Source organism: Pleurodeles waltl, chromosome 1_2 (assembly GCF_031143425.1).
Source record: "Pleurodeles waltl isolate 20211129_DDA chromosome 1_2, aPleWal1.hap1.20221129, whole genome shotgun sequence".
NCBI lineage: Eukaryota > Metazoa > Chordata > Amphibia > Caudata > Salamandridae > Pleurodeles > Pleurodeles waltl.
Genome location: NC_090437.1, coordinates 1,336,787,752 through 1,336,813,829, shown reverse-complemented (window position 1 = coordinate 1,336,813,829; position 26,078 = coordinate 1,336,787,752). Strand labels below are relative to the sequence as shown.

The following is a 26,078-nucleotide window of genomic DNA, read 5'->3' as shown; positions in this document are numbered from 1 at the left end:
ACTTCGCTCCGCCAGCCTCGCACTCGCCGCCGTCCCTTCTCCTACCTGGCGGCCAAGACATGGAATTCCCTCCCCGCCAACCTCAGGACCACCCAGGACCACCTCGCATTCCAGAGGCAGCTCAAGACCTGGCTGTTCGAGCAGCAGAAACCCCTTCCCCCTAGCGCCTTGAGACCCTCACGGGTGAGCAGCGCGCTTTATAAATATTATTGATTGATTGATTCAGGATATGCCTCGTAGTGAAACATTTTCTACACGAACAAGCAAAACACTGCACAAAATTGCCTTGTGCGAGATATCTAGCAATTGCACGAATTTCAACTAACTCAATGTAAACAAATTACACATTTTTTTAGCGTAATTAAAATGTTGCCCAATGCATTGTTTTAAACTGCTTATTCAACTTCCCAAAGCTACATAAAACCACTGTCCTTGAACATGACATCACAAGAACTATTTGCTGTTATTAAAAAAAACAGTGTTTCCCATTTCAAATGAATGAACTACTTAAAAAAACTAGCGAGTTTGCGCTGGGAAAATAGAGAAAAAGTAGTCCACGAGCCGGAAGGGAAAACAGCAAGCCTCACATGTTTTCTGTACTAGGTCAATGCGCTTGAGGAGGGCTATCCATCGGAAAAGGCATGACGTATGCATGCCTTCCACTAATTAAATAAAGCAGATTCTAACAGGCAAGCCCACGAGCCAATGAAAGACACGGACGTGTCGTGGACAGGGCTCCAAGCCCTTTTTAATTCCTAAAGCGTCTCGCTTAGCGAAACGCATGCACAAGCGCATGCGACGCATGCTCGACCCTAAAAAAGGGAAAAGGGAAATAAAGAAGGAAAGATGACAAAAAAGAAGAAGATATTGAAAGAAAGATAAAAGGAAAGGATGAAGAAAAAAGAAAGGAAAGAAAGACAAAGAAAAGAAGGAAGGAATAATGGAAAGACAGTAGTAAAGAAATAAAAAAAGAAAGGAAAGAAAGAAAGAAAATGAAGGATAAGAAGAAAGAAGGAACAAAGTAAGAAAGAAGGAAAGAAAAAGCAAGAAAAGTGGAAGAAGGCAAGAAAGCAAGTAAAGAGAAGACAGCAAAGATGGGGAGAAAGAAGGAAGAAACTATGGAAAGAAAAATAAATAAGGAATGGTGGTAAGAAAGAAGAAAAGGAAAGTAAAAGAGAAAAGAAAGAAGGAAAGCGATAGCAAGAAAGAAAGAAAATGTAGCAAAGAAGTCAACAGAGAAAAAGCAAGAAAGAAATGAAGAATGTGACAAATGGAAGAAAGAAACAAAGAAGAAATAATAAAAGGAAGAAACAAAGGAAGAAGGAAATACAAAAAAAGTGTTACAAGTGCTGCATATTATTAAACATAACAATGGCGATTTTCTTCCTGGGTAAAGTTTATTAAAGAACCATTGGAAAATTGAGTCCAGAATAAATGTGTTCTGAACAATTGTCTGCCTGTGAATTCATACGTATAAAACTGAGGGTATTGGTTTGTGTGCTGCATACATAGTAAAAAGACAGTAAGTTAATTCAGAAGAGTTTCAAATGGACGCATTCTGTTACGCGTTGAAGTACCAGCAGTCAGATGCCAAAATGAATTTCCAACAGCACTGATAGGAGATGATGAAGCATGGAATGTGCTCACATCTGGTAGAATGGGCCTACTTTCACCTGAGCCCTAAACAAGAAAGTCAGCATTAAAGTAATTATAAAGTAAAAACAAAAATCAGTGGTACAGAGGGGACCTTGTATGCGGATCTCCTCATTGAGAAGGAGCAAAATGCAGTCACTCAAAGGGAAGTTAATCAGGGGCTGAAGTAGGCTGACCCATGCTGTCGTGGGTGGAAGCAAAATGTGAAGGACACAGCAACAGACCTTCAGGGGATGAAAGCCCCTATTTGTAAGTATATTCTACACATTATTTTAGTAAAATCAAAAGGTACTGGCTAACGCTTCTCCTAAACAGGCCTAGTCACAACTACTGGCCCACAAAACACAATACTCTGCCACCTTCACTCTACATGCTAAACCCATGGCAGGGACACTGTTATTCAAGTGAGGGGATGCTTTCTGTGCCCCTTCAGTTCACTGCACCACACTCATGTCAAGCTACAGAGCTATGTCTTCACGCACACACTACATTGATATGAGGCTGAGTGCAAATTCAGAAACTAAGATACCAAGGGGCATATTTATACTCTGTTTGCGCTGAATGTGCGTCAAACATTTTGACGCACATTCGGCGCAAACCTTTCCCCATATTTAAGCACTGACGCCCAGCCCCGCGGACGTCAAAATTCCAACGTGTGCGTCATTTTTTGGGAGCCTTGCGTTAATGATATGCAAGGTAGGCGTTCCAGTCCAAAAAATTACTTTAAGGCCTGTGCGCCTTATTTATACCCCAGCGTCATTTTGACGCACAGGAGGGGGTGGGCCTTAAAAAACGGCGCATAGCCTGTTGTGCGCCGTTTTTTAATGCCTGGGTCAGGGCAGGTGTTAAGGGATCTGTGGGCTCGGAAGGAGTGCAGAGGTGCCCTCTCCTGCTCCTGCGTTGGCGCAGTTGTGCGTCAAAAAGTATAAATATAGCCCCAAATACAGTCAGGCACCTGGGGGCATATTTACAAGCTCCGTGGCGCAGCAAGTAATAAGATACAGTGCATTTTTGTCCTTTCCTCCCTGCGCTGGTGCACAAATTGCTGCCTCGCTTCAATGAGGGCACCCTTGCATCATGGTGCAAGGATGTCTGCGTTATCAGCAGGATTGTTTTTGTGCAGGAAGGGACACCTTCCTGCACCAATACAATCCTGATAGGCGTTTTCCTCTTTCCATGTGTGTTGCAGAACGCAGCACACATAGAAAGAGGAAAAGAGGAGAAATAAAGATATCCTGGGGGAGGCGTACAGTTTTGACGCATTCCTCGGTTTACAAATCCTTGTAAATCTGGGAATGTGTCAAATCCATGGGTGTTTCGTACGCCTCCCTGACACAGAGTAATGCAACGCAGCAACATGCCTTACACCATATCTACAAGGCCAAGGGAAGCCATGCAAAAGTGGCTTTGCGTGGCCTTGTAGGTATGGGCCTGCATTTATACGCCACAGGTGTGTCACAAAAAGTGGCACACCGGGCTTGCAAATATGCCCCATAGACTCAGGAAAACCACTACACAGGGGACATTCCTGTCTCAACGGGAACCTATGTGGATCACTCACAGACAGTCCCTGGAAAAGAAAGAAGTGGAGTATGGACTGACCCTGTTAAGTTTCTGTAGGTAGCGTTCATCCTTCTTTTTATATTCACTAAAAGGGATGTATCCACTCATCTATGGATAGCCCTAGTAATGGAACTCTTCTTTAGTAATCACCGTAGTAGGGACAAGGGTGTCCCAAATACTGCGGTGTCTCTGGATTCTACAAGGAGGTAGATAGCAGCGCTCTTTAGATGATCACAGCCATGCTTCACCCCCAAACACTATAGACCGATTTAAGAGCACCCATGCAGAGCCAATAGAGTTTCTGTTCTGCGAGGTTACCCTCAAATTGAGCAACCACTTGAAAAAATTGAGAATTTCTTGGCACAAAGAAACATTGAAGGGATGGGATGTTCATACCTTTAAAGAAGCATAATCTAGTAACAACTCAGAATCCATCAGCTCCAGCCGAATCCAGACAGACACAAGATCAAAGTACAGCACCTGTGCATATGCATGCTGGTGACACAGCATCATGATGCATATACATGCTGACCTGGCATCATGATGCATATACATGCTGGTGACCCAGCATCATCATGCATATACATGCTGGTGACCCAGCATCATCATGCATATACATGCTGGTGACCCAGCATCATGATGCATATACATGCTGGTGACCCAGCATCATGATGCATATACATGCTGGTGACCCAGCATCATGATGCATATACATGCTGGTGACCCAGCATCATGATGCATATACATGCTGGTGACCCAGCATCATGATGCATATACATGCTGACCTGGCATCATGATGCATATACATGCTGACCCGGCATCATGATGCATATACATGCTGGTGACCCGGCATCATGATGCACATACATGCTGGTGACCCGGCATCATGATGCACATACATGCTGGTGACCCGGCACCATGATGCATATACATGCTGGTGACCCGGCATCATGATGCACATACATGCTGGTGACCCGGCATCATGATGCATATACATGCTGGTGACCCGGCATCATGATGCACATACATGCTGGTGACCCAGCATCATGATGCATATACATGCTGGTGACCCAGCATCATGATGCATATACATGCTGGTGACCCAGCATCATGATGCATATATGTGCTGACCCGGAACATGATGCATATACGTGCTGGTTCCCCAGCATCATGATGCATACACATGCTGGTGACCCGGCATCATGATGCACATACATGCTGGTGACCCGGCATCATGATGCACATACATGCTGGTGACCCGGCATCATGATGCATATACATGCTGGTGACCCGGCATCATGATGCATATACATGCTGACCTGGCATCATGCATATACATGCTGGTGACCCAGCATCATGATGCATATACATGCTGACCTGGCATCATGATGCATATACATGCTGGTGACCCAGCATCATGATGCATATACATGCTGGTGACCCAGCATCATGATGCATGTTGCATATACATGCTGACCTGGCATCATGATGCATATACATGCTGGTGACCCAGCATCATGATGCATATACATGCTGGTGACCCAGCATCATGATGCATATACATGCTGACCTGGCATCATGATGCATATACATGCTGGTGACCCAGCATCATGATGCATATACATGCTGGTGACCCAGCATCATGATGCATATACATGCTGACCTGGCATCATGATGCATATACATGCTGACCTGGCATCATGATGCATATACATGCTGACCCAGCATCATGATGCATATACATGCTGACCCAGCATCATGATGCATATACATGCTGACCCAGCATCATGATGCATATACATGCTGACCCAGCATCATGATGCATATACATGCTGGTGACCCGACATCATGATGCACATACATGCTGGTGACCCGGCATCATGATGCACATACATGCTGGTGACCCGGCATCATGATGCACATACATGCTGGTGACCCGGCATCATGATGCACATACATGCTGGTGACCCGGCATCATGATGCACATACATGCTGGTGACCCGGCATCATGATGCATATACATGCTGGTGACCCGGCATCATGATGCATATACATGCTGGTGACCCAGCATCATGATGCATATACGTGCTGACCCGGAACATGATGCATATACGTGCTGGTTCCCCAGCATCATGATGCATACACATGCTGGTGACCTGGCATCATGATGCACATACATGCTGGTGACCCGGCATCATGATGCATATACATGCTGGTGACCCGGCATCATGATGCACATACATGCTGGTGACCCGGCATCATGATGCACATACATGCTGGTGACCCAGCATCATGATGCATATACATGCTGGTGACCCAGCATCATGATGCACATACATGCTGGTGACCCGGCATCCTGATGCATATACATGCTGGTGACCCAGCATCATGATGCACATACATGCTGGTGACCCAGCATCATGATGCATATACGTGCTGAACCGGAACATGATGCATATACGTGCTGGTTCCCCAGCATCATGATGCATACACATGCTGGTGACCCGGCATCATGATGCACATACATGCTGGTGACCCGGCATCATGATGCACATACATGCTGGTGACCCGGCATCATGATGCATATACATGCTGGTGACCCAGCATCATGATGCATATACATGCTGGTGACCCAGCATCATGATGCATATACGTGCTGACCCGGAACATGATGCATATACGTGCTGGTGACCCAGCATCATGATACAAATATATGCTGGTTCCCCAGCATCATGATGCATACACATGCTGGTGACCCGGCATCATGATGCATATACATGCTGGTGACCCAGCATCATGATGCATATACATGCTGACCTGGCATCATGATGCATATACATGCTGGTGACCCGGCATCATGATGCATATACATGCTGGTGACCCGGCATCATGATGCATATACATGCTGGTGACCCGGCATCATGATGCATATACATGCTGGTGACCCGGCATCATGACGCATATACATGCTGGTGACCCGGCATCATGATGCATATACATGCTGGTGACCCGGCATCATGATGCATATACATGCTGGTGACCCAGCATCATGATGCATATACGTGCTGACCCGGAACATGATGCATATACGTGCTGGTGACCCAGCATCATGATACAAATATATGCTGGTTCCCCAGCATCATGATGCATACACATGCTGGTGACCCGGCATCATGATGCATATACATGCTGGTGACCCGGCATCATGATGCATATACATGCTGGTGACCCAGCATCATGATGCATATACGTGCTGACCCGGAACATGATGCATATACGTGCTGGTGACCCAGCATCATGATAAAATATATGCTGGTTCCCCAGCATCATGATGCATACACATGCTGGTGACCCGGCATCATGATGCACATACATGCTGGTGACCCGGCATCATGATGCACATACATGCTGGTGACCCAGCATCATGATTCTTGTACCCATGCTGTCAGACTCCTGAACCTATCCATACTCAAGCTATGAATTTAGCAAGCATCACATCACACTTTGAATGCAGCTCCAGACTCACTTTAGTATACATGCCATCATACTTTAGTTCACTGCTTCCCAAACTCAGGGGCATAGCTTTGAGGGGGCATTTGGGGTATTAACCCCCCAATAAGTATATTTTCTGTAGAATAGTTGGGTACCGGTGCTATCAGTCGAGTATGGTGAGGTGTCCGTCAGATTTCACCTGGGATTTTTGCATAAACACATTCTCTCTTCCTTTCTGTTTTGAAACCCCTAAGACTTGTTGATTTTACAAAACATTGGGGCTTATTTACAAGCCCCATTGTGTTTCTCGCACTTAGTACTCATTGAGCATTTCTCCCCTTTTCCACTGCCCCTTAGGCCCCTCACATGCACCCTGCTTGCCACACAATGCATTTTAACATTATGTCAGCATGGTTGCCAGGAAATCTGAACCTCACCCCCCCCCCCTAATTTTACTGACCAAGCTAGGCCCCTGCCCAAACTTTTCAGAACCACGACCAAGTTTTTAGAACAACATTTTACAACCCATCTCCCTTTAACGGACATGGGGCAGGGCAATTTGTGAATGAAAATAAAGTATTGTGTCTAGCCACGGTCATTACAGACAGTACATTTTCCACTGAAATGGGCACTGAATTTTCACTGACATGCAGTTTAGCTAATAAAACTAAATAGTACACAAATGTAAATGTGTGAAAATCAAGGGGGGCATTTTATCATTACGTTGCGTCACCCTTGTGCCACGCAACGGTGTGCAAGGGCAATGCAACTATTAAGTCAAATGTATCAAGCCATGCAAGGCCACGTTGTGTGGCTCTGCATGGCTTGATACATATAGAATAATGCAATGGCGTGCAAATCTTTGTGTTGGCTTACTCTGTCCTAGGGAGGCGTTTCATGGGTGGAACATGGGTGTTCTCACGCATCTGCCTATGTATTTTGGCACATTCCCAGATTTTGGCAACACAAAAGGGTATGCCCAGACGTGGGTCCCTTGCTCACTGTGCCATTGGATTCAAGCTAGCCTGGCTGGTGAAGGGTAATACCCTGAAACCGGTCCCAGGATGATTGTTTCCGGTCCAGGGAGGACCTGGCCTGGCAGTTCGTGCTGGACAGTTCCCATGGGGAGCAGGGTCAATACTAATTTGCATATGGCTGGGTCCAAACTGGGGTGGCATGGTGAGCAAAAGAACTGAGGGATTAAACCCAGATCTGTGACTGTGGGTGAGTGGTTGAAAAGTTTCAGCACTCCGTCCATCATTTTATTTTGTGATGTTGCCTTGTGCACCCTAAGTGGCCAGGCTATGCCCAGACGTGGGCCCCTTGCTCACTGTGCCATTGGATTCAAGCTAGCCTGGCTGATGAAGGGTGAAACTCTGAAACCGGTCCCAGGATGCTTGTTTCCAGTCCAGGGAGGACCTGGCCTGGTAGTTCGGGATGGACTGTTCCCATGGGGAGCAGGGTCATGACTGATTTGCATATGGCTGGGTCCAAACTGGGGTGGCATGGTGAGAAAAAGAATTGATGGATTAAACCCAGATCTGTGACTTGGGGTGAGTGGTGATTTGCCATTACTGGTACACCTTGAAAAGCGTCAAAATACTACGCCACCCCCAGGTGAGGTGGGACAAGGTGAAATATCTTTGTTTCTCTGTTTTTTCCTCATTCTCATGCACTCCGCAGCATACCTAGGAAGAGGAAAAGGCCTCGCGGATTGTTTTTGTACAGGGAGCTATCCCTTCCTGCACAAAAAGAGTCGTGCCTGCAACTGAGGCAACGTTGCACCACGCCAGAAGGATGCCTGCATTGGCGCCAGGCAGCTAAAGGGGCTCCAGGGAAAGGAAAACACAGGAATGCGATGTATAATGTTAAATATGCCACATTCCTGCCCTTTCACGCAACAAGGTGGCCTGCTGTGTGGAAGTTCAATAAATCTGCCCACGGGTTTCTGAATATTTATCATTTGTGCATCATCAAGTAAAGTGTCTTGATTTGTTTTGATCCATTTAAAAATGTCTGCTTCCAGGCCACTTAAGTATTACAGAAAATGTTCTTTGTTTTTGCTTTCCTAACTACTGAATGCATACAGTGCATTTAGAGGTAGTTACATTTTGTAATGTATTGCAAAAGAAACAGTATCCTACGGGCGTTCCTTTAACACTACACTGTTTTGCCAGTTGCCATTAAATGTTGCACATCTGCTGATGTCATGTTGTGTTTTGTTTCTAGATGATTCCACTGGATGCATTTGTGGGACCCAGCGCAAATGGGAAGATGGTTCCCATCGTGCCCGGGGGCCAGAACAGGCCAGTAACCTTCTCCAACCGCAAGGATTACGTGGAAAAATCTATTGAATACAGACTCCATGAAATGGACCAGCAGGTTAGTGATGCCCTTCTTGTATAAGGGGCACCATTTCATGATGACCTTGTGGTACCATGGCTGTCAGAGGTCACTGCAAACTTGAAAGAGCACTTCTCAAACAAAGGGAAGAGAAGAACAGGCTGCCTGACATACCAGCACACAATCCACCCAGAGGCTTTGTGGTAATTGCAGTGTATGATGACACTCACTTTAGTGGAAGGACTTTTCAGTATTCACCATTGTTGCCGCAGCCAGTGCTGTACAATTCTAGATGCATTTTTAAGGATACTTGTCTTTTTTCAATAGAGTTTGAGGGGCATATTTACAATGAATTGGTGTAGGGCACTGCAGCAAGTTGTTTTGCTGCGCAGACCTACACCAATTCCAAAGGCCAGAAATGCACCGTATTTACAAGATATGTGCATTTCTGTCCTTGCCCACTACTCTGGCACACAAGTTGCTGCCTAATGCCAATGCAGGCACCATTGCACCATGGTGCAAGAGTGTCTGCTTTGTTGGCAGGATTATTTTTGTGCAGGTAGGGGCACTTTCTTGCACTAAGGCAATCCCGGGAGATGTTTTCCTCTTTCTAGGTGTGCTGCAGAAAACACACCTAGAAAGAGTAAAGAAAATGATTCTCAAATGCAAGGATTTCTGCACTCATCATATTAGACAGGGGATCAAATTGTGAGGGTAATTGAAGGCCCTGTCCACATCCTGCTCCATTTCAGGTCTATTCCTGAAGAAATGTCTCAGTCTAACTGTTGTGAAAAATCTGTAGAGTTCACACCGCAATCTAAAAAAATCAGGTTGATCCGTGAGAATGAATCCCAGAACTTCACTTAGCAGATCTATCTCAACAGTGGAGAGCGTGTAGTGCCAGATATTGACAATAGCGGATCCAGACCTTGTAGTCTGTTACCAGCTGTAAAATTAGTTCCTCGTCTGTCTCCTTCCTGGTTGGTGTTTGGGCCCTTGTCATCCTCTACCCCCTCTTCCTGCTTCTCCTCCTCGGTCTCCGTTGGTTCTGTCCTACAAAATACCCTGGTGAAGTAGTTTCTATCTGGGGGCAATGTCCTAAGTGGCCCCCGTGGCTGGACCGGGGACATTTTCTTCATCTGAACCTTCAGATGAACCTGAAAATGTTACTCATTTGTATCCTGGATTTTGGCCTGTAGAATTATAAAAGTTGGGTCTCAGATATGGGTAGACCTGCTCAATATTGAATCTGCACTTGTCTCTATGAATCATTTGTATCTTGTTACCTAGCTGTAATGAGTGAAACTCCTCACTAGTTTTCTGTAAACTGTCCAAAAGTTATTTTGGCCTTTTCAATGGCCGTATTATTCCTAATTCTGTCTTCTAACTCATTGATCTGATGTTTCAATATGTTGAGTTCCGCCAATTCCCAACATCATCCAGTGTCGGGAACAACTGTTTCCTATGTAACTAAAGTTCTTTTTAAACCTCTTGTTATGTGTAAATATTACCGGGATGGTTTTCTACTTGCAGTTCAACTGGCTTGACATCAGCCTTCAGACACTCAGTTAATAAGTTACTATGTAGTTCTGTTCTGACTGCCTTCTTATTAACCTCTAATGCATCTATATCAGCCTTGTTACCATTACTGCTGGGATTTCACCTATTACCGAACCAGGAGGATCCTTGCAGAATCCTTGCAATATATTCATCCATAAGAGACAAAGGTTCTTTAGCCATAGCACCCACTATTAGTGGGTTAAATACTTTCCTCCTCCGCCTACAGTAAAATAAATAGGTCAGCATATCAGTATTACCTCTAGGGGAGTATCAGCTCAAACAGAACTCCATGGCTGTTAAGCTAACAAACCCCCACTAACCTGTTAGTGGTAGGAAAATCCAACTGAACATTTACCGGCCCGCGCGCCTCACTCTATGCATCTGAAAGATGCTGCGCGCTCATCCCAGTTACTTGTCTGAAGGCTCCTTAACAACTAGTGCCAGCGCGCATTTAATGAGTCCCACGTGACAACTGTTTTGCATATGGTTATATATTTACCCCTGCCCCATGGGCATATTGGGTTGTCCCTGTTTATATTTATGGGACTCTGGGCTGAGTTACAGAAAGTGCCTGTGGTGCGTAACGCCCATGTGTGATGGCTTTACAGAAGGGGGCCACAGACACTTTAATAGCGCCTACTGTAATAAGGACTGTGCTAGTGCACATTTATTGCTTGCCAAGTCCTCCATGGAGTGTCCCCTTGTTTGTATGGGGGCGTGGCCCGAAGCAAATGAGGAAGCATTTTGCTCTCACTCCCAGAAGCTAACTGTACATCTTTTACTAAAGCACTATTCCCGATGAAGTACTTGTGAGACTCATGCAGAGATAGGTTAGGCTCTGTACTGGAAATGGTTCATTTGCTGTGATACGAAGCACTGTGCGGGCGCCACAGCACAGAGTGGACACTGCTCTGTATCCAAACCATGGTCCCAGGAAAGCAGGTGAACTAAGGAAGTAACAGTTATCAAAGTGGAGTTCATTAGTATTGGTGGCCCTGGAGCACTAAAGGTAATCGGCAGGACCCACACAGAACACCAACAGTGACTTCCCCAGTAGCTACAATAAAGGGCCTTGCAGTTGCTCAAACTAGTACGGATGAACAAAAGTATTTTTCCTTTGTCCCAATACAGATTTTGGTGATCCAGCCAATAACTTACACATTGAGACACCCAAAGTTCAATGGATGAGCCCTGGTGTGTCCTGCGCTCACTGTGCCTTAGGACATAAGCTGAGGCTCACTTAGGAGGCCCAAACAGGCTGCCTGTGTTTCCATTCAGAGGGAACGTGGCTTGGTAGTTCAGGCTGGACTGTTTCTACTGGAGCACAGCCAAGCCTGATCTATGTATTTTCAATCATGTGTCAAGGCCAAAATTTGCACCCAGATCTCCTTGTTCAAACACAGCAGCTCTACCACTAGACCACATCAGTGTTAAATACTGCACATCTGAAAGTTGGTTATATTAACTATTTTGATTGTAGTGCAATTACCAAAACTGAGGACCTCAAAAACTGCAGACGCAGCTCTATACAACAACAGGAGTACCTAAGTGGTACTTCTGCTATAGCTGTGCAGTGACTGGAGTAATACTCTCAGTGGCCACACCCTGCTGATGCTGTGGCTCTAGCTATGCAGTGATTGGAGCTATACCATCCGTTCACAGTACTTGCGAGACTGATGCAGTAGTTTTATATTGACGGAAAGGGTAGGGTATCAATGGAGAGTACCTCTGGGACAATGCTGCTGTAGCTGTGCAGTGGCTGGAGAAGGATTACCATCGGTGGGGTACCTCAATGATTTCAGTGTGCTGGTTTGATGCTGATGAGAAAGAGAGTCAGTGGAGTACCTCAGTGATGCTAATACCGTAGCTGTCTATCGATGACGCAGTACGGTGGTGATGCTACTGCTTTGCAGAGGATGGAGTAGTGGCAGATTTACCAATGGACAGTACCTTGGTGATGCTGCTGCTGTGGTTGTGCAGTGATTTGAGGGGCATCATCAGTGTGCTGTATTTCAGTGATACTGTTCAGTATTTTTATATTGATGGGAAGGAGTATTAATAAGGTACCTCAGTCATAGTGATGCTGATGCCGTAGCCTTGAAGTGATGGCAACAAGAGGCCTGTGGACAATACCTTAGGACTGTACTTAATAGTTAAATCTTGAGTTTAGACAAAGTTCTCATATGGGGATTCACTGCTCGATGCTGAAAGTGGATACTTGGACACCAGATTCCATGTAATCCAAACACCGGTGTGAGATGTCCTGTGTGTTCCTTGTAGAACATTTCTGCTCAAGGTACTTGTTTTACAATGTTATTGTTTGACCCTCCACAGGTGGCGGCAGTCCGTGAGGGCATGTCCGCCATCATCCCTGTGCCCCTACTGTCGCTGCTCACGGGACAGAGGCTGGAAGAGCTGGTCTGTGGGGTACCCGAGGTCTCTGTGAAGATGCTGAGAAAGATGATCCGCTACCGGGATGCGTGTGAGGGAACTGAGCTAGTCCGCTGGTTCTGGCAAACCCTGGAGGAGTTTACCAATGAGGAGAGGGTCTCTTTCCTCCGCTTTGTTTCAGGAAGGTCCAGGCTTCCGGCCAACACCGCAGACGTCACCCAGAAGTTCCAGGTCATCTGCATGGACCGGGTGAGTGTGCACTGACTTTGTAACAAACACTGGCTCTGTCACACAGATAGGGATTACACCCTGATCATTCACACCATGGCAACACTACTCGAAATGCCCAAGTAGGAACAAGTCTGATCACCTGAGACACTAGTCCCAGCCCCTGTTGCCAGTTACTGGACTGCTGCAGTGGAGCAACTGGAGCAACTGATCTGAGATTTTATCACAAGCCAATACCTCCTGTTTAAGCCTCTCCTCCACAAGTAAATAGGAAGTAAGCATGAACATATGCAGCATTAGTTACATATGCTGCTGCAACACATGGCACAGACGTACACAGGGCGAGGTGAAGCCCATGTGAACAATGTTCTATAATGCTCCTGTTTTACTGTTGTGTTTTTTAATATATTTTAATTTGTCCTACTATTAAAAAAACAATTAATTTGAGTTTGGAAAAACAAAGAAATACAGTAGTAAATAATGTAAAAACAAAAAAAATACATTTCATTAGCCATAAAATATGTAGGTGCTGGTAGATATATCAGCATGTTAGTTGGGTATAATATGGAATAATTAGCCTTGTTGACCATTGACTGCAGTTGTATGACATAACCACTCATGCATGTACAACAGATGCCTTTACCACGCATATGCCATTACTACACATGCCTGCACAACAGAAGGATAGGTGTTTTTAAGGTAAGTAAAACCGATGTATAGATATATACGCATATGTAGCTAGACAGAGCGGGTGCAATTGGATAAATAGTACCAATATGACAAAGAATGATTGGATCGACCTAAAAGAGTGGTTATGGACCATGATTTATCATAAAAAATTGAGAGAATGGTGTGACAGGTGAATATGAATACCTGAGAAATGACCACCCAGTGAAACCAACTGTATATTTTCTCCCAAAAGTACATAAAAACATTTAGAACGCCCACTGGGAGGCTAATAATAAGTGCCGTGGGATCATGGTTAGAAAAGACCATGATTTATAGACCTTTTTTGTTTCCCAATGTATCCACTTTGCTTTCATATATCAGGCACTGTATGGATTTTCTCAATCGTATAAATGGCATTCCCTGGAAGCAAGAGTAACCTCATGGCAACAGATGATGTTGTTTCATTGTATATCTCAATAGAACATACACAAGGAGTCAAGTCATGCAAGCATTATCTTAGATCATGGTCAGTCAGTCTTCTCAAACATACTGAGATGTTATTATAAATACTGGAGTTCAGTTTAACCCATAATATCTTTTTATTGAACAACAGGTATTACCTACAGACCTCTGAGACGTCAATGGGAACATCATTTGCACCCACATATGCCAACCTAACAATGGGCCATTGGGAGGTTAAGACAATCTGGACTGATGAGAATAAAAATATCTTGGATAAGGTGGTATTATAGGTACGCTTATAGATGAGTTATTCCTCATCTGGTATGAAAGTGGACAAGATCTAATTGACTTCCTCAAATCATGGGATGAGAACCCTCAGAAATGAAAGTTCACTTATGAAATCCATCCCACAAGAATCACATATTTGGAAATGATTGTCTATAGTGAGGGTGAGCAGGTCTGTAAACATATACATAGAAAACACACAAGCTGTAATTACCTGCTCCATGCGGACACCTACAAGCCTTAAAATGGAATATTCCATTTGGGAACTCCTTTGAGCATGGAAGATTGTTTAGAGGTTGGAGAAGTTGCTTGGGAAGCTGTAGAGATGTGCCAAAGATTCTTAGCCAGGGGTTATCCAAAGAGTGTACTGGATGATGTTCTAAATAGGTCATGGACACGGAATACAGAGGAATTACTCATCCTAAAACAGTCCCCCACAGAGAGAACAGAAGAACAAATCATTCAATACATAATGGAATATGATGAATCAAGTAGCTATGTTAAACAGTCATCATAGCAGCAATGGCAACTATTACAATCGGATGAGACAATGAATCCGGTATTATCAGATTGTCTTATGGTGATGTACAGTAAAACAAGATCCTTAGGAGAATATTTCACAAACAGCTTCATCTGAGATGTCCCAAAAGAAAATGTAATTGGTAAATAAAGCACCAAAAATGGTTTTGGTGCTGTCAAAAGTATAAGACTGTCAGTTTGTATCTAAATCACAAAGAGGAAGAACATTTTGTATTAAGGATTGGATTAATTGTGAAACCCCACATGTAGAGTACATTCTAGAATGTCACTGTGGATCACAATATATTGGGAGTACTACCAGCAAATTGAAGTTGTGAATCCTGCAACATCTTTGTGCAATTCAAAACCAGGGCATGAGCCATGTGATGGCAAAGCACATATGGGAAAACCATGGAGGGAACAACACGGGCCTATTGCTATTATGGGATTTACCATGCCACCAGAGCACCAAGGGTTGGAGATCGAGAGCGCGCACTGAGGAAGTCAGAATCAAGATAGATTAGAAAGATGGGCACGGAGACACCATTGGGTCTGAACTACATGTGTTCTTACAATAAGTTTCTGTTGATCATTCACAGTGTACATTTGAACTGAAAATCAAAAGTGGACCATAATCTTTGAATTAGATAATATAATAGAGGGCTGGAGTGACATGTAAATCTCATGAGATGAACATGTGAACATACATATTCTAAATTACCATCCTCAGTCACCTGATTTCATTTTTAGTATTTGAATGGCTTATAAACAAGCACATGACTTGGAATTTTCTTAGCGATGATTGAAACAAGTTTAGAGAGAAATAGGGTCATTGAAAGCTCAAGTTAAGTTAAGAGTGCATAGTTGTAATGAGAGTATGGGCCATGTTAAGAGTAATGTAAAGGTTAGTTAGATCATATGAATATGAATATATTAAGGTGAACAAAAACAACTTTTCTTTTAAACTAAGCACTTGTCACTTTAAAAACTATATGTTTGAACAGTAATGAGACTAAATAATTGGTCTTTAATTTACAGTGAGAATGTCACCTTAAATTAGATGCACTGTCACTTTAAAAGTGCACAGTTAATGAGAATCAGATTGCCGTCCAAATAAGCTATGAAGAATGTGTACATCAAGTGTATTGCAGCACTGTACTTTACAGCGAAAACTATAATAATGTGTAGTCTTTTAAAGGAATGACATTACCCAGGAACAAAGTATTGTTAAGGCCCCCTTGAGAGTTATGTGCATTTGATTTGAGCACATATTATGAATTTTAACATCATTAGGACAAGCGCCAAAACGTTTTTTAAACAAAGGCACTTGTCACTTTTTTTAAATACACTTTTTTAAAATGCACTGATAAACAGGAATGAGGACCAATGGTAGCAATGATGACCCTGTGAATCAGAAATGTGTGCAAGAAGCAGTGCTGCCACTTTAAAAAGGAGCATTGTCACTTTAAGAGTGCACTTTTCAGGAGACCAGACTTTTATCCAAATGAGAGATCAATATTATTTAGAGATCATTGAGAAATACAGTAAGAACTGTACTTTACAGTGATAATTAACACAAGGTGTGCTAAAAAAACTACAGTGGTTTTGGAATAAAGGTCTACTTGATTGGGATCAAGTGCTGACTTGATAAGTTAGACACATTTGAGTAGAAGGACATTGCAGTTTGCAGTTGCTTGTATAAGCAAAAAAGTTTGTAATCTTTAAAATGAAAGCCTGATGAGGTCACCCATTGCTGGTCTAACAAAAGGCAGCCTATATATTAACATGCAATATTGATAATTCAACTACTTATGAAGGAAGGTTGGACTACACAATGAGAATGTAGCAATACATGTACCCTAGTAAAAGACTTAGGGGCATATTTATACTCTGTTTGCGCCGAATGTGCGTCAACATTTTCGACGTTAGCCGGCGTTAAAATTGTTGAAGCACAACTGCGTTGGCGCAGTTGTGAGTCAAAAAGTATAAATATGGGCCTTACATGTTATGACAGTCCCGAATATGAAGTAGCATAATTGGCAAAAAGAAGTGTTCGCATATGTAGTGATTGATATATAGTATCTTAGCTTGCATGTCAGAGCGATCAAGAACACTGTTTCGTCAAGATGAGCCCTGTCCCTTGAAAAACTTTGACAATGATTGCAACCACTGCTTAAACAATACAGTGGTAAAAATCACACAGCAATACAAAATCTCTTAATAATGGAAATGAGATAACAGTCTGTGATATAGAGATGTGCTGGTTCTTGGACTAAAATGAATGGGTTTGATATGATTGTGGTCGGAACAATTGAAATGTGGAAACGGTTACAAAGCTCTAATTTATTCTCTCTTTCTATTCATGGGAAAGGCATTAAGCCTCTTTTTAAACTCTCTTGCACTGTTTGTACTTTATTGCCAGTTGAAGGCTTCGGCCGAAACGCGTCACCATATTTTTTTTGTATGGCACCACTTGCACGCTTGATTCAATTAAATAAAATAAGTATGCGAGTACAGAGAAACTGCACCTGATTGTGCTGCCTTTTTTCGGACTGAATCACTCTGAGCCAAGGTGATGAATCAGGGCTGGGGGGGATACAGCCTGATTAGAAAATTGGAATATATATACAAACACACACACACACATATATATATATATTTAGGTTTTTTTTTCATGGAGGGAACCCCCCCATTATTTTATATTACAAAGATAAATATTTTATTTATAGGGGAACATCCCACCCCCCTTTTTGTACCCTTACAACTCTATTCCCGTACCCACTCTTAAACCCCCAAAGCATCCTTAACTCCATATACCCTTATCTACCCCCAAACCATAAAAACATCCTTACTTGCAACCCTATTCCCTTACCCACCCCTAAACCCTAAAAACATCCTTACCTCTACATACCCTTATCTACCCCCAAACCCTAAAAACACTACCACTCTATTCCCTTACCCACCCCAAACCGTAAATGCATCTTTACCACCCTATACCCTTACCCACCCCTATAACATATATATACGTGTGTGTGTATGTGTATGTGTATATATATATATATATATATATATATATACTGTTTTGTTGTTAAGGCATTTGCGTGGTAATGGATGTGTGGTAAAGGAGGTTTCCCCTCAATTGCTGTTCAAACCTTCACTGACAAGTCTCAGTCCTTTATGGAGGATACTTTACTGCTCTTGAATTAAAGCTGCATTAATGAGTATCTCTCACCTGTTTGTTACTATCAGTGGTTCATATACTGTATAATGTACGTCCCCATATTACCCCACCACATAGACATTATAAATATAAAAATAAAGGTATTGAGCACTTTGATCTCATGTTTCACTCCTCCCGCTCTTCTTTTCCCAGCCTCTCAATAGCTTGCCAACGTCACAGACCTGCTTTCTCCAGCTGCGACTGCCCCCCTACACCAGCCAAGCAGTGATGGCGGAGAAGCTGCGCTACGCCATCAACAACTGCCGTGCTATAGACATGGACAACTACATGCTCTCGCGCAATGTGGAGCCCAGCAGCGGTGCCTTGGACATGTAAGCAGGGCTCTGACCACAGATGACCTCCCACTTTATATACAATGCAAATCATGCTGTCAGCGTGAACTGTGCCCTAATTCCCTATGTGCATCAAAACAGCGTCAGCCCTTGGAGGTGAAGTGGAACCCTGTATCAGCCTTGGAGATGAAGCGCAAACCTGGAACTAGCCATGCACCGCCATCTTGCTCGCCATTTTCAATCACTTGTCTTTTACTACAGTATCCTTCTGGTACATCAGTGCTCTAGCTTAGGAATATTACATGCCAGTATGGCAAGGCCGGAGTGAAGGTGTGTGTGTGTGTTTATTGGGTCAAGCTTGTTCTACCTCACACTCAGTTTTTCCATAACTTTCTTTCAAAGTTGGCCCAACCAATCATAAGTTCTTCCATCAAAATAACCTGTTCAGAGCTTTTTTCTAAACTTTTTTTGTGGGTTTTATTAGATTGTATGAAAAATGTTGGTGGCATAAAAAGGAACTGAGAAAAACTAAACAGGGAAAGGCAAACAAAAAATAATGGTGACATTACCACTGGATGAATGACACTCCATATGGAGTAAATTATAAAGTGTACGCAGCAACATTGATCCAACATACTTCCACAGAAGACACCTTTACTCATTTCTTTACAGTTCTTAGACCGACTTATTTTAATTAATTTGATCTCTAACTTGGAGAATTAGGTAGTGCACACTTCACTTAGTATATACATGTTTTCTTTTATTAATTCTCGACCCTCACAGTGTGTCCTAATTATTTATTAACAAAACTAGGCACTTAGATCATTGATATATTTTAACAATGGTGCCTAATTAGGGTTGAATATTGCCAGGTAATTATGTACTTGTGGCGTCAGCTTTCCCATAGTCTGGACTGACTACAATTTGATCCACTAAATGCTCAGGGAGTTGACTTTGGAAGCATTCAAAATTGTGCCACTGAAAGTTTAGTTGCCAATAGCTTGTGTTGCAACAATTTGCCTTGATATGTTGTGGTGGGGTGTTGTTCTTCTCCTGTGGTCTCCACTAACATCACTAATGAGTCTTGCTTGCTCTAGTGGTGTTTGAAAAAAGGCTGCCCTTATTTGGGTTGCCTCTACAGAAAATTCCTGTTTTAAGGGACAAGTCCACCACATGTGATACACTGCACCTCTCTCTCCACAAGTCTTCCAGCACAAGCCCGGGGAACCATAGATGGTCCTTAGCCAGGCTTGAGTACCATACCATCTTGTGACGATTTCTATAACTGTTCTCCAAATTAGGTGCAATTGGAAGATTTGATTTGGAGACCCTTTATTATATCCCTTTCCTCTAAAGGGATTCCTTTGTCTACTTCGGTGTAGTCACCTGGAATCACTTAGTTGAGCAGTAGTTCATTTGGAGCATGGATTATTCCTTTATTCATGGCCGAATCTTTAAGTTGGCTTGCCAGCTATAACAAACTGACAGGCAATCGCTTGAATGCATAAATAACCTCTTACTCCCAGGGCTCCTCAAGGGGCTATGTAGTAATTGCACGCGCCAACTGGCTGATCGGCCTTCATCAGTGGACCCTCATGCCTATCTCTACATCCAGAGTGGACCCCAAACACTTGTCACCACAATGGGAGAGAGGAAGTAGCCCAGAGCTAGAGCGCACACAACATTAAATCTACCCCGAACAACAGAAATGTATTGCTAATATTAGTACATAAAAAGTGATGAGACATTCTAAGGGGTGAATTGTTTGTCAAGAACACAACTGTTGGGGAATGGCCACATTAGTTGCCACAGAAGCATCCTGATTAAAAAAAAAAAAACCAAAAAAAAAAAAAACAGCAGAAACAGGTAAAAGTGAAATGCCAGGATGCCTATCAGGGGAACTGCTGAAGTCTTCATTGAAACGTTCAACAGATATTGTGGACTGTCCGAACTTTCGAACCCAGGATCCTCCCAGATTGGCACTGCCTTCTTGATCCTCATCAGTCAGTAATTCTTCACACTCCTCTCCTTGCAGGGTGTTGATTTAGAAAGGGATTTGAGTGGTTATAGTGTGTCCATGCCTCCAGGGGGGTGATCATGAAACCATTTATGTCAATCACATAAGGCTTAGGGGAAAATATCAAATCTTTTTAAGTCATATTGACTTGGCAAATACTAGATCACCACACTGTAAGCGTGTTTACACTGTAAGCGTGTTTATTGTTTAATTTTATTCTTGGCTGCAGCATCTTTGCATTTTCCCTGTGAAGTGTAAGGGTTGTGCATATTTTCCAACCAAGCATCATTTCAGCTGGACACATGGCTGTGGTACTATGAAGAGTGTCTGTATTCATGTGGTGTCTGACATAAGCCTTCAGATAGTGACTGGTGAGTGAGCTTGGCTATGTGGGCTGCTTTCCTCAGAGTAGCCATAAAATGTTTGTCTATACCATGGACCTTCAGCCACAAAGGTGTGCTTTTTTTGGGTGCCTGTTAGACCTGATATCCTTGGCGTAATTTCCCCACAACTTTTTTGCCTTCAGACCTCCTGTTTTTGGTGGCTTTGTTTTTCCTGGCCTTAGGACCCTGCATCCTTTACCAGTGCTAAAGTGATAATGCCCTTTTAAAAATAAATGCTACTAGTGGGCCTAAAGCACTGGTTGTCCCATCCACTTAAGTAGCACTGTAAACATGTCACAGGCCTGCCATTACAAAATCTGTGTGTGCAGCTTAAAATGCCATTTCGACCTGACAAAGTAAGCCTTTTGCCAGGCCCAAACCTTCCTTTTTAATACATGTACGTCATCCCTAGACTAGGCCCTGGACCACCCAGAGAGGTAGAGTGCAATGTATTTAAAAAGTAGGACATCTACTTTTAAGTTTACATTACATGTCCTGGTAGAGAAAAACTCTAATTTGTTTTTCACTACTGGAAGGCCTAGCTCTCCCATAAGATAACATTGGAGTTACCTTATCACATTTTATGAATGTAATTTCTAAATGATCAGTTCATGTTTGGTGTCTCTGGAATCACAATTTAAAATCCTAACTTATGGTGAAGTTGGATTTTAAATTGCAATTCTGAAAATACCACTTTTAGAAAGTTGGCATTGTCTTGGCCATTTGGTGCCTGCAGCCTGTCCATAATCAAATGACTGGGAGCAGCTGGGCTTTGTGTTCTCTTCCTAGACACACAATGGGAGCTTAGGTGTGACTGCATGGGCCTGCACAGCCCCATTTGACCTGAGTAAGGTGCGTCCTGACCGCACACAATGGGCTGCATTCCCCTTGTAGTTAGTCTGGAGCCAGGAAGGCAGGGCATCTAGGCACTTCAAAGGCATGCCTCTAGAAGCTTCTCCCCACTACAAAGGCACAACTGCGTACAAAAGAAGGATATTAGACACCAACTCTTCAGTACAATTCTGGAACTGTGGATATGCTAGGAAGGACTGCTGTGCTGCTACAAGGACTGCCATTCTGTTGGACTGTTGCCCTAAAGGAACTGCTGCCCTGGTGTGCGGACCTGCCTGCTGCCTTCTTGCCTGGGGAGGAACTACTGGACCTGCAACTTCATCTTGGAACAGGAAACCACAGTGATTCAAGGGGCTAGTCTGCAGGCCTCCTGATCTGAGCATCAGGGACATAAAAGGCTCCCCAACAGCTCCTGGACTTGTGGTCAGTGAGTTCCTGACCCCCAAGTGGTGCCTCTCAGGTTCTGGATCCATGGTGTGGCTCATGAGCTCTTGAAATCGAGCTTCTCAGTTCTTTGCAACAGCGAACGGACCCATTCGCAAGGGAACCATGCTGGTCACACTGAAGTTCACTGCGAGCCACCGTCAGCCCATCTGTTTGCACAGCAGCATCAACAGCCCATGAGGGACCGATAAAGGAAAGTTCCAGCCCGCCTGTCTGCGATGCCCTGCCTGCTCTTCCCACCACACCGACTACCACCCACAATGCTCTCCTTGCTGCTTGTGACCCTCTCATATGTGAACAGGACTCTTAACACAAAACAAGAGAACTTAAATTGCAGCTGGACTAACCTGGGATTGTATCAGACCCCTGCTCCATTGCAGCTGGCCTGAACTTTGATCTTGACCCTGTCCAGCACAACTAGATGGTAGTGGTTGGTGCTTTATGCTTTTAGGCACTGTACCAGTTTATTTTTTAAAGAGTTCTTAACCCCGGTTCGCTTGAGTGAATTTATGTTGCTTTGATCTTATTTTATTTATTAAATTTGCCTCTATTTTTCGAACATGTTGTGGGATCTTTTGTGGGGTGTTTTCACTGTTTTACCATTTGAAGTGTTGCACAAATACTTTACCACACTGCCTCTAAGTTAAACCTGACGACTCTGTACCAAGCTACGAGGGGGTTGAGCGCAGGTTAATTTTGGGTTTGCTTGTGCCTTACCCTGACTAGGATTGTTGTTGCTGCTTGGCCAGGTCTCATACCGAGTCAATCAGGAACCCAATTTCTAACAGTGACTAAAGCCTAACTTTCTTGCCAACTCTTTGAATTCTTTTCCTGAAAAGGGGGGCATTGTCTGACTTGACAACAACAGGGATGCTAAATACTGAAAATACTTTAACCCAGGAATGGTGACGTCCGACGAAGTGCTGGGTCTACCCATTACTTCTGTAAACCTCAAACATTCATCGATGACCACTAATGTCAAGAAAAATGTCTATCTAACAGCAACCTCTATCCACATGGGCATGGATATCTTGAACATTTGCAGAAATTCTAGAGTTCAATCTTTGCTAAATGCCTCGCAGAGATGACAAGTAGAAACCACACTTTCTGACTTAGTAATCACATTATGGCCACTGCTCGCCTATGTGCTTCATGCACAAAGCTATACAACACATTACCTTGCAGTGACTGCAATATGACCAGCCATGTGCCCTGCAGGAGCAATCTTTTCAGATGCTAAGCTAGCTCTTCCTTTACATTTCTGAATGCTCACAGAGCTTTCATTTCACTCTGGAGATAAGACTTACAAATCTTTTATTTAATTGAGACGCAGAGCCTTCATCGCACATATTAAGGTCTTGTCTGGTTGCATGTTTTAATTCTCAGCTCTCCAGGGCCATGACTGTCAAGTGACACATCTCAGGTGGCATCTGTGTCTGCAAGAAACAGAATGGACATTCCACCTATGCCCACAACTATAAATACATTTTTTTTTAAAGTTCCTTGAGGTTCAGTCGCTGTCACTCCGAATTGAGGACAATTTCATTTTTTGAGACTTCAGTTTCCGAGAGCAATGAATCAGTTGACCTCTGATCCTGAGCAGGGAGCTACCTCCACTATCCTGCAATGAGTGGGATGCAGGTTTCAATTGTTCTCTCACAGCTGCTCTGTCATCGAGGGTTCGGGTCATTTGCTAGTCAATTCCTTTATCCTTCTTAGTGATTGAAAGTGACCCTTCTTGCCACAGAAATGCCCCAGTGTGAAAGCCACATCTGAAACAGGTGCATTTACCAATGCCTGTCAGTGCGCATCTGTCCATGATCATGCACAGCCCTCCTCAACTTCTTGCTCGACTTTATGGCGTCCTATTGCTTCTTCTTGATATTCAACTGTGTGGGATATTTTTTGCAAAGAAAGGTCATCTTCACGTTTTCTTGGCTTGGGCAAGTTTTTTTTTTTTTTTCTGAAGATGTCAGATTCACAGCCAGCAATGATCAGGCCGAAGGGCAACCAGGGATTCATTTCTGGATTGGACCGGCAAAGGTCATACCACCTTGACCTTGCCTGAAGCCAGTCCAGATGCTCTTGGTGTCGTCTACACCTATGGGCGGCGCCGCCCCCATTGTAATGGCAGACGCTGACGGAGCCGGAATGGACTTGTGCAACGCCAACAGGAGCGGAGTCTCCTTGGTCAGATCCTGAGCCCTTTTCTTAGGGGTTATGTTTCAGTGGTGAATGAGAGGGGTCGCTGGACCCTTTAGAATGCCAGCTCCATGAATAAGCTATGGACTGGCGTACATATTTGGGTGCAGCCAGTGGACCGCATACTTCCAGATACTGGCCTGCTTTCTCTACCTGGCTACGGAGGAGGGAGCTTCATACTCTATGAGGAAGAGGAGGGCGGCCGATGTTTTGGACCTTGAGTTGCCCTCGCTGGCCATCAGGACTAATCTCTGGGAGCTTCTGTCTCAGAACCCCTGCTCCCGTTTAATGAAGCCCTCACAGACATCCTACTGGGTACCTGGTTCAAACCCAGTACAGGGGCTCTTGTGAACAGGACAATTGCCCACTGCTATTGCCCCTATCCAAGCCTCTACCTCCCAGGACGCATTCCCTTCCACACAGTCAGACAGGGAATCCAAAAGGTTGGACTCAGTTGGGAAGATTTTTTTTAATTCCACCAGCCTTGCATTGCAGTCCATGAACACTGCATGCCTTTTGGGCCATTATTCAGACACGCTGTGGGACATGGTTGTGCATGTGCTGCTGCAGGCCCCGGAGAAGGCCTGGGCTGTACTTTGTCTGTTACCGATGGAAGAGTCACAGCAAAGTTCACAATCCGTTGTGGACTGGACACGACCAACTCGCTAGGCAGAGTGGTGTCGGCAACAGTGGCCCTGAGGCACCACGCCTGGCTGAGGACATCTGAGCGCTTCAAGGATTCTCAGGCTACAGTCAGATTCCTAGGCCTCATGGCAGCCCCAAGTGTCCCCCCCCCAGTCTGCCTTTTGCCCCTTTCCTGGCTACAGGAGGAGCCTCAAACCGGGTCCATTCATAGCCAGCTACAGTGCTGTGCATGTTTCCCAGCCACTACATGGCTGAGGGCCCACTGACAGAGGCAGAGGTGGCACTCCCTATGCAGTAGCCTCTAAACCTTCTTAGACTGACTGTTCCCTACCTTGGGCCAGTTGGCAGCAGGATTCATTATTACCTGCTCCTCTGGCAATCCATCACGTCAGACAGTGGGTTTTGCCAATAGTCCGATGGGGCTATTACCTCCCCTTCAAGACTGCCCCTCCATCCATGCCACCATCTTACGATCAGATGATGGAGAATCATTTGTCCCTTCTATGCAAGGAAGTTACAGCTCTTTTGGCCAAAGAGAGGGTCCCTCTGCCAGAAGTAAGTTGTGATTATTACTCTCTGGTCCCCAAAAAGGACAAGGGCCTCCGCCCTGTTCTAGACCTTCAGTACCTCAATCTCTTCCTCAAAAAGGAGAAGTTCAAGATGCTTCCCTTGGCTTGGGTCCTGTCTGCCCTTGACCCCAGAGACTGGATGGTAGCAGATTTGCAAGATGCTTATTTTCATATTCCCATCCTCCCTGCCCCCAGACATTACTTGTGGTTCACATTAGGCCAGAAGCAATGTTAGTTCATCTTGCTCCGCTTTGGCCTTACCAGTGTCCCTCATGTGTTCACCAAGGT

General features: G+C 44.1%; 1 protein-coding gene across 1 annotated transcript in view; it reads left to right on the top strand.

The window, feature by feature from the left end:
* LOC138257190 (probable E3 ubiquitin-protein ligase HERC1) overlaps positions 1–18,993 on the top strand; it is an 805,868-nt gene extending 786,875 nt beyond the window's left edge. Inside the window, exons 75-77 of the mRNA XM_069205891.1 lie at positions 8,938–9,090; positions 12,946–13,251; positions 18,539–18,993. Coding sequence (XP_069061992.1) covers positions 8,938–9,090; positions 12,946–13,251; positions 18,539–18,721 — 642 coding nt within the window. The 3' untranslated portion in view covers positions 18,722–18,993. The remainder of the gene's footprint in view (positions 1–8,937; positions 9,091–12,945; positions 13,252–18,538) is intronic.
* Positions 18,994–26,078: the final 7,085 nt, after the last annotated feature.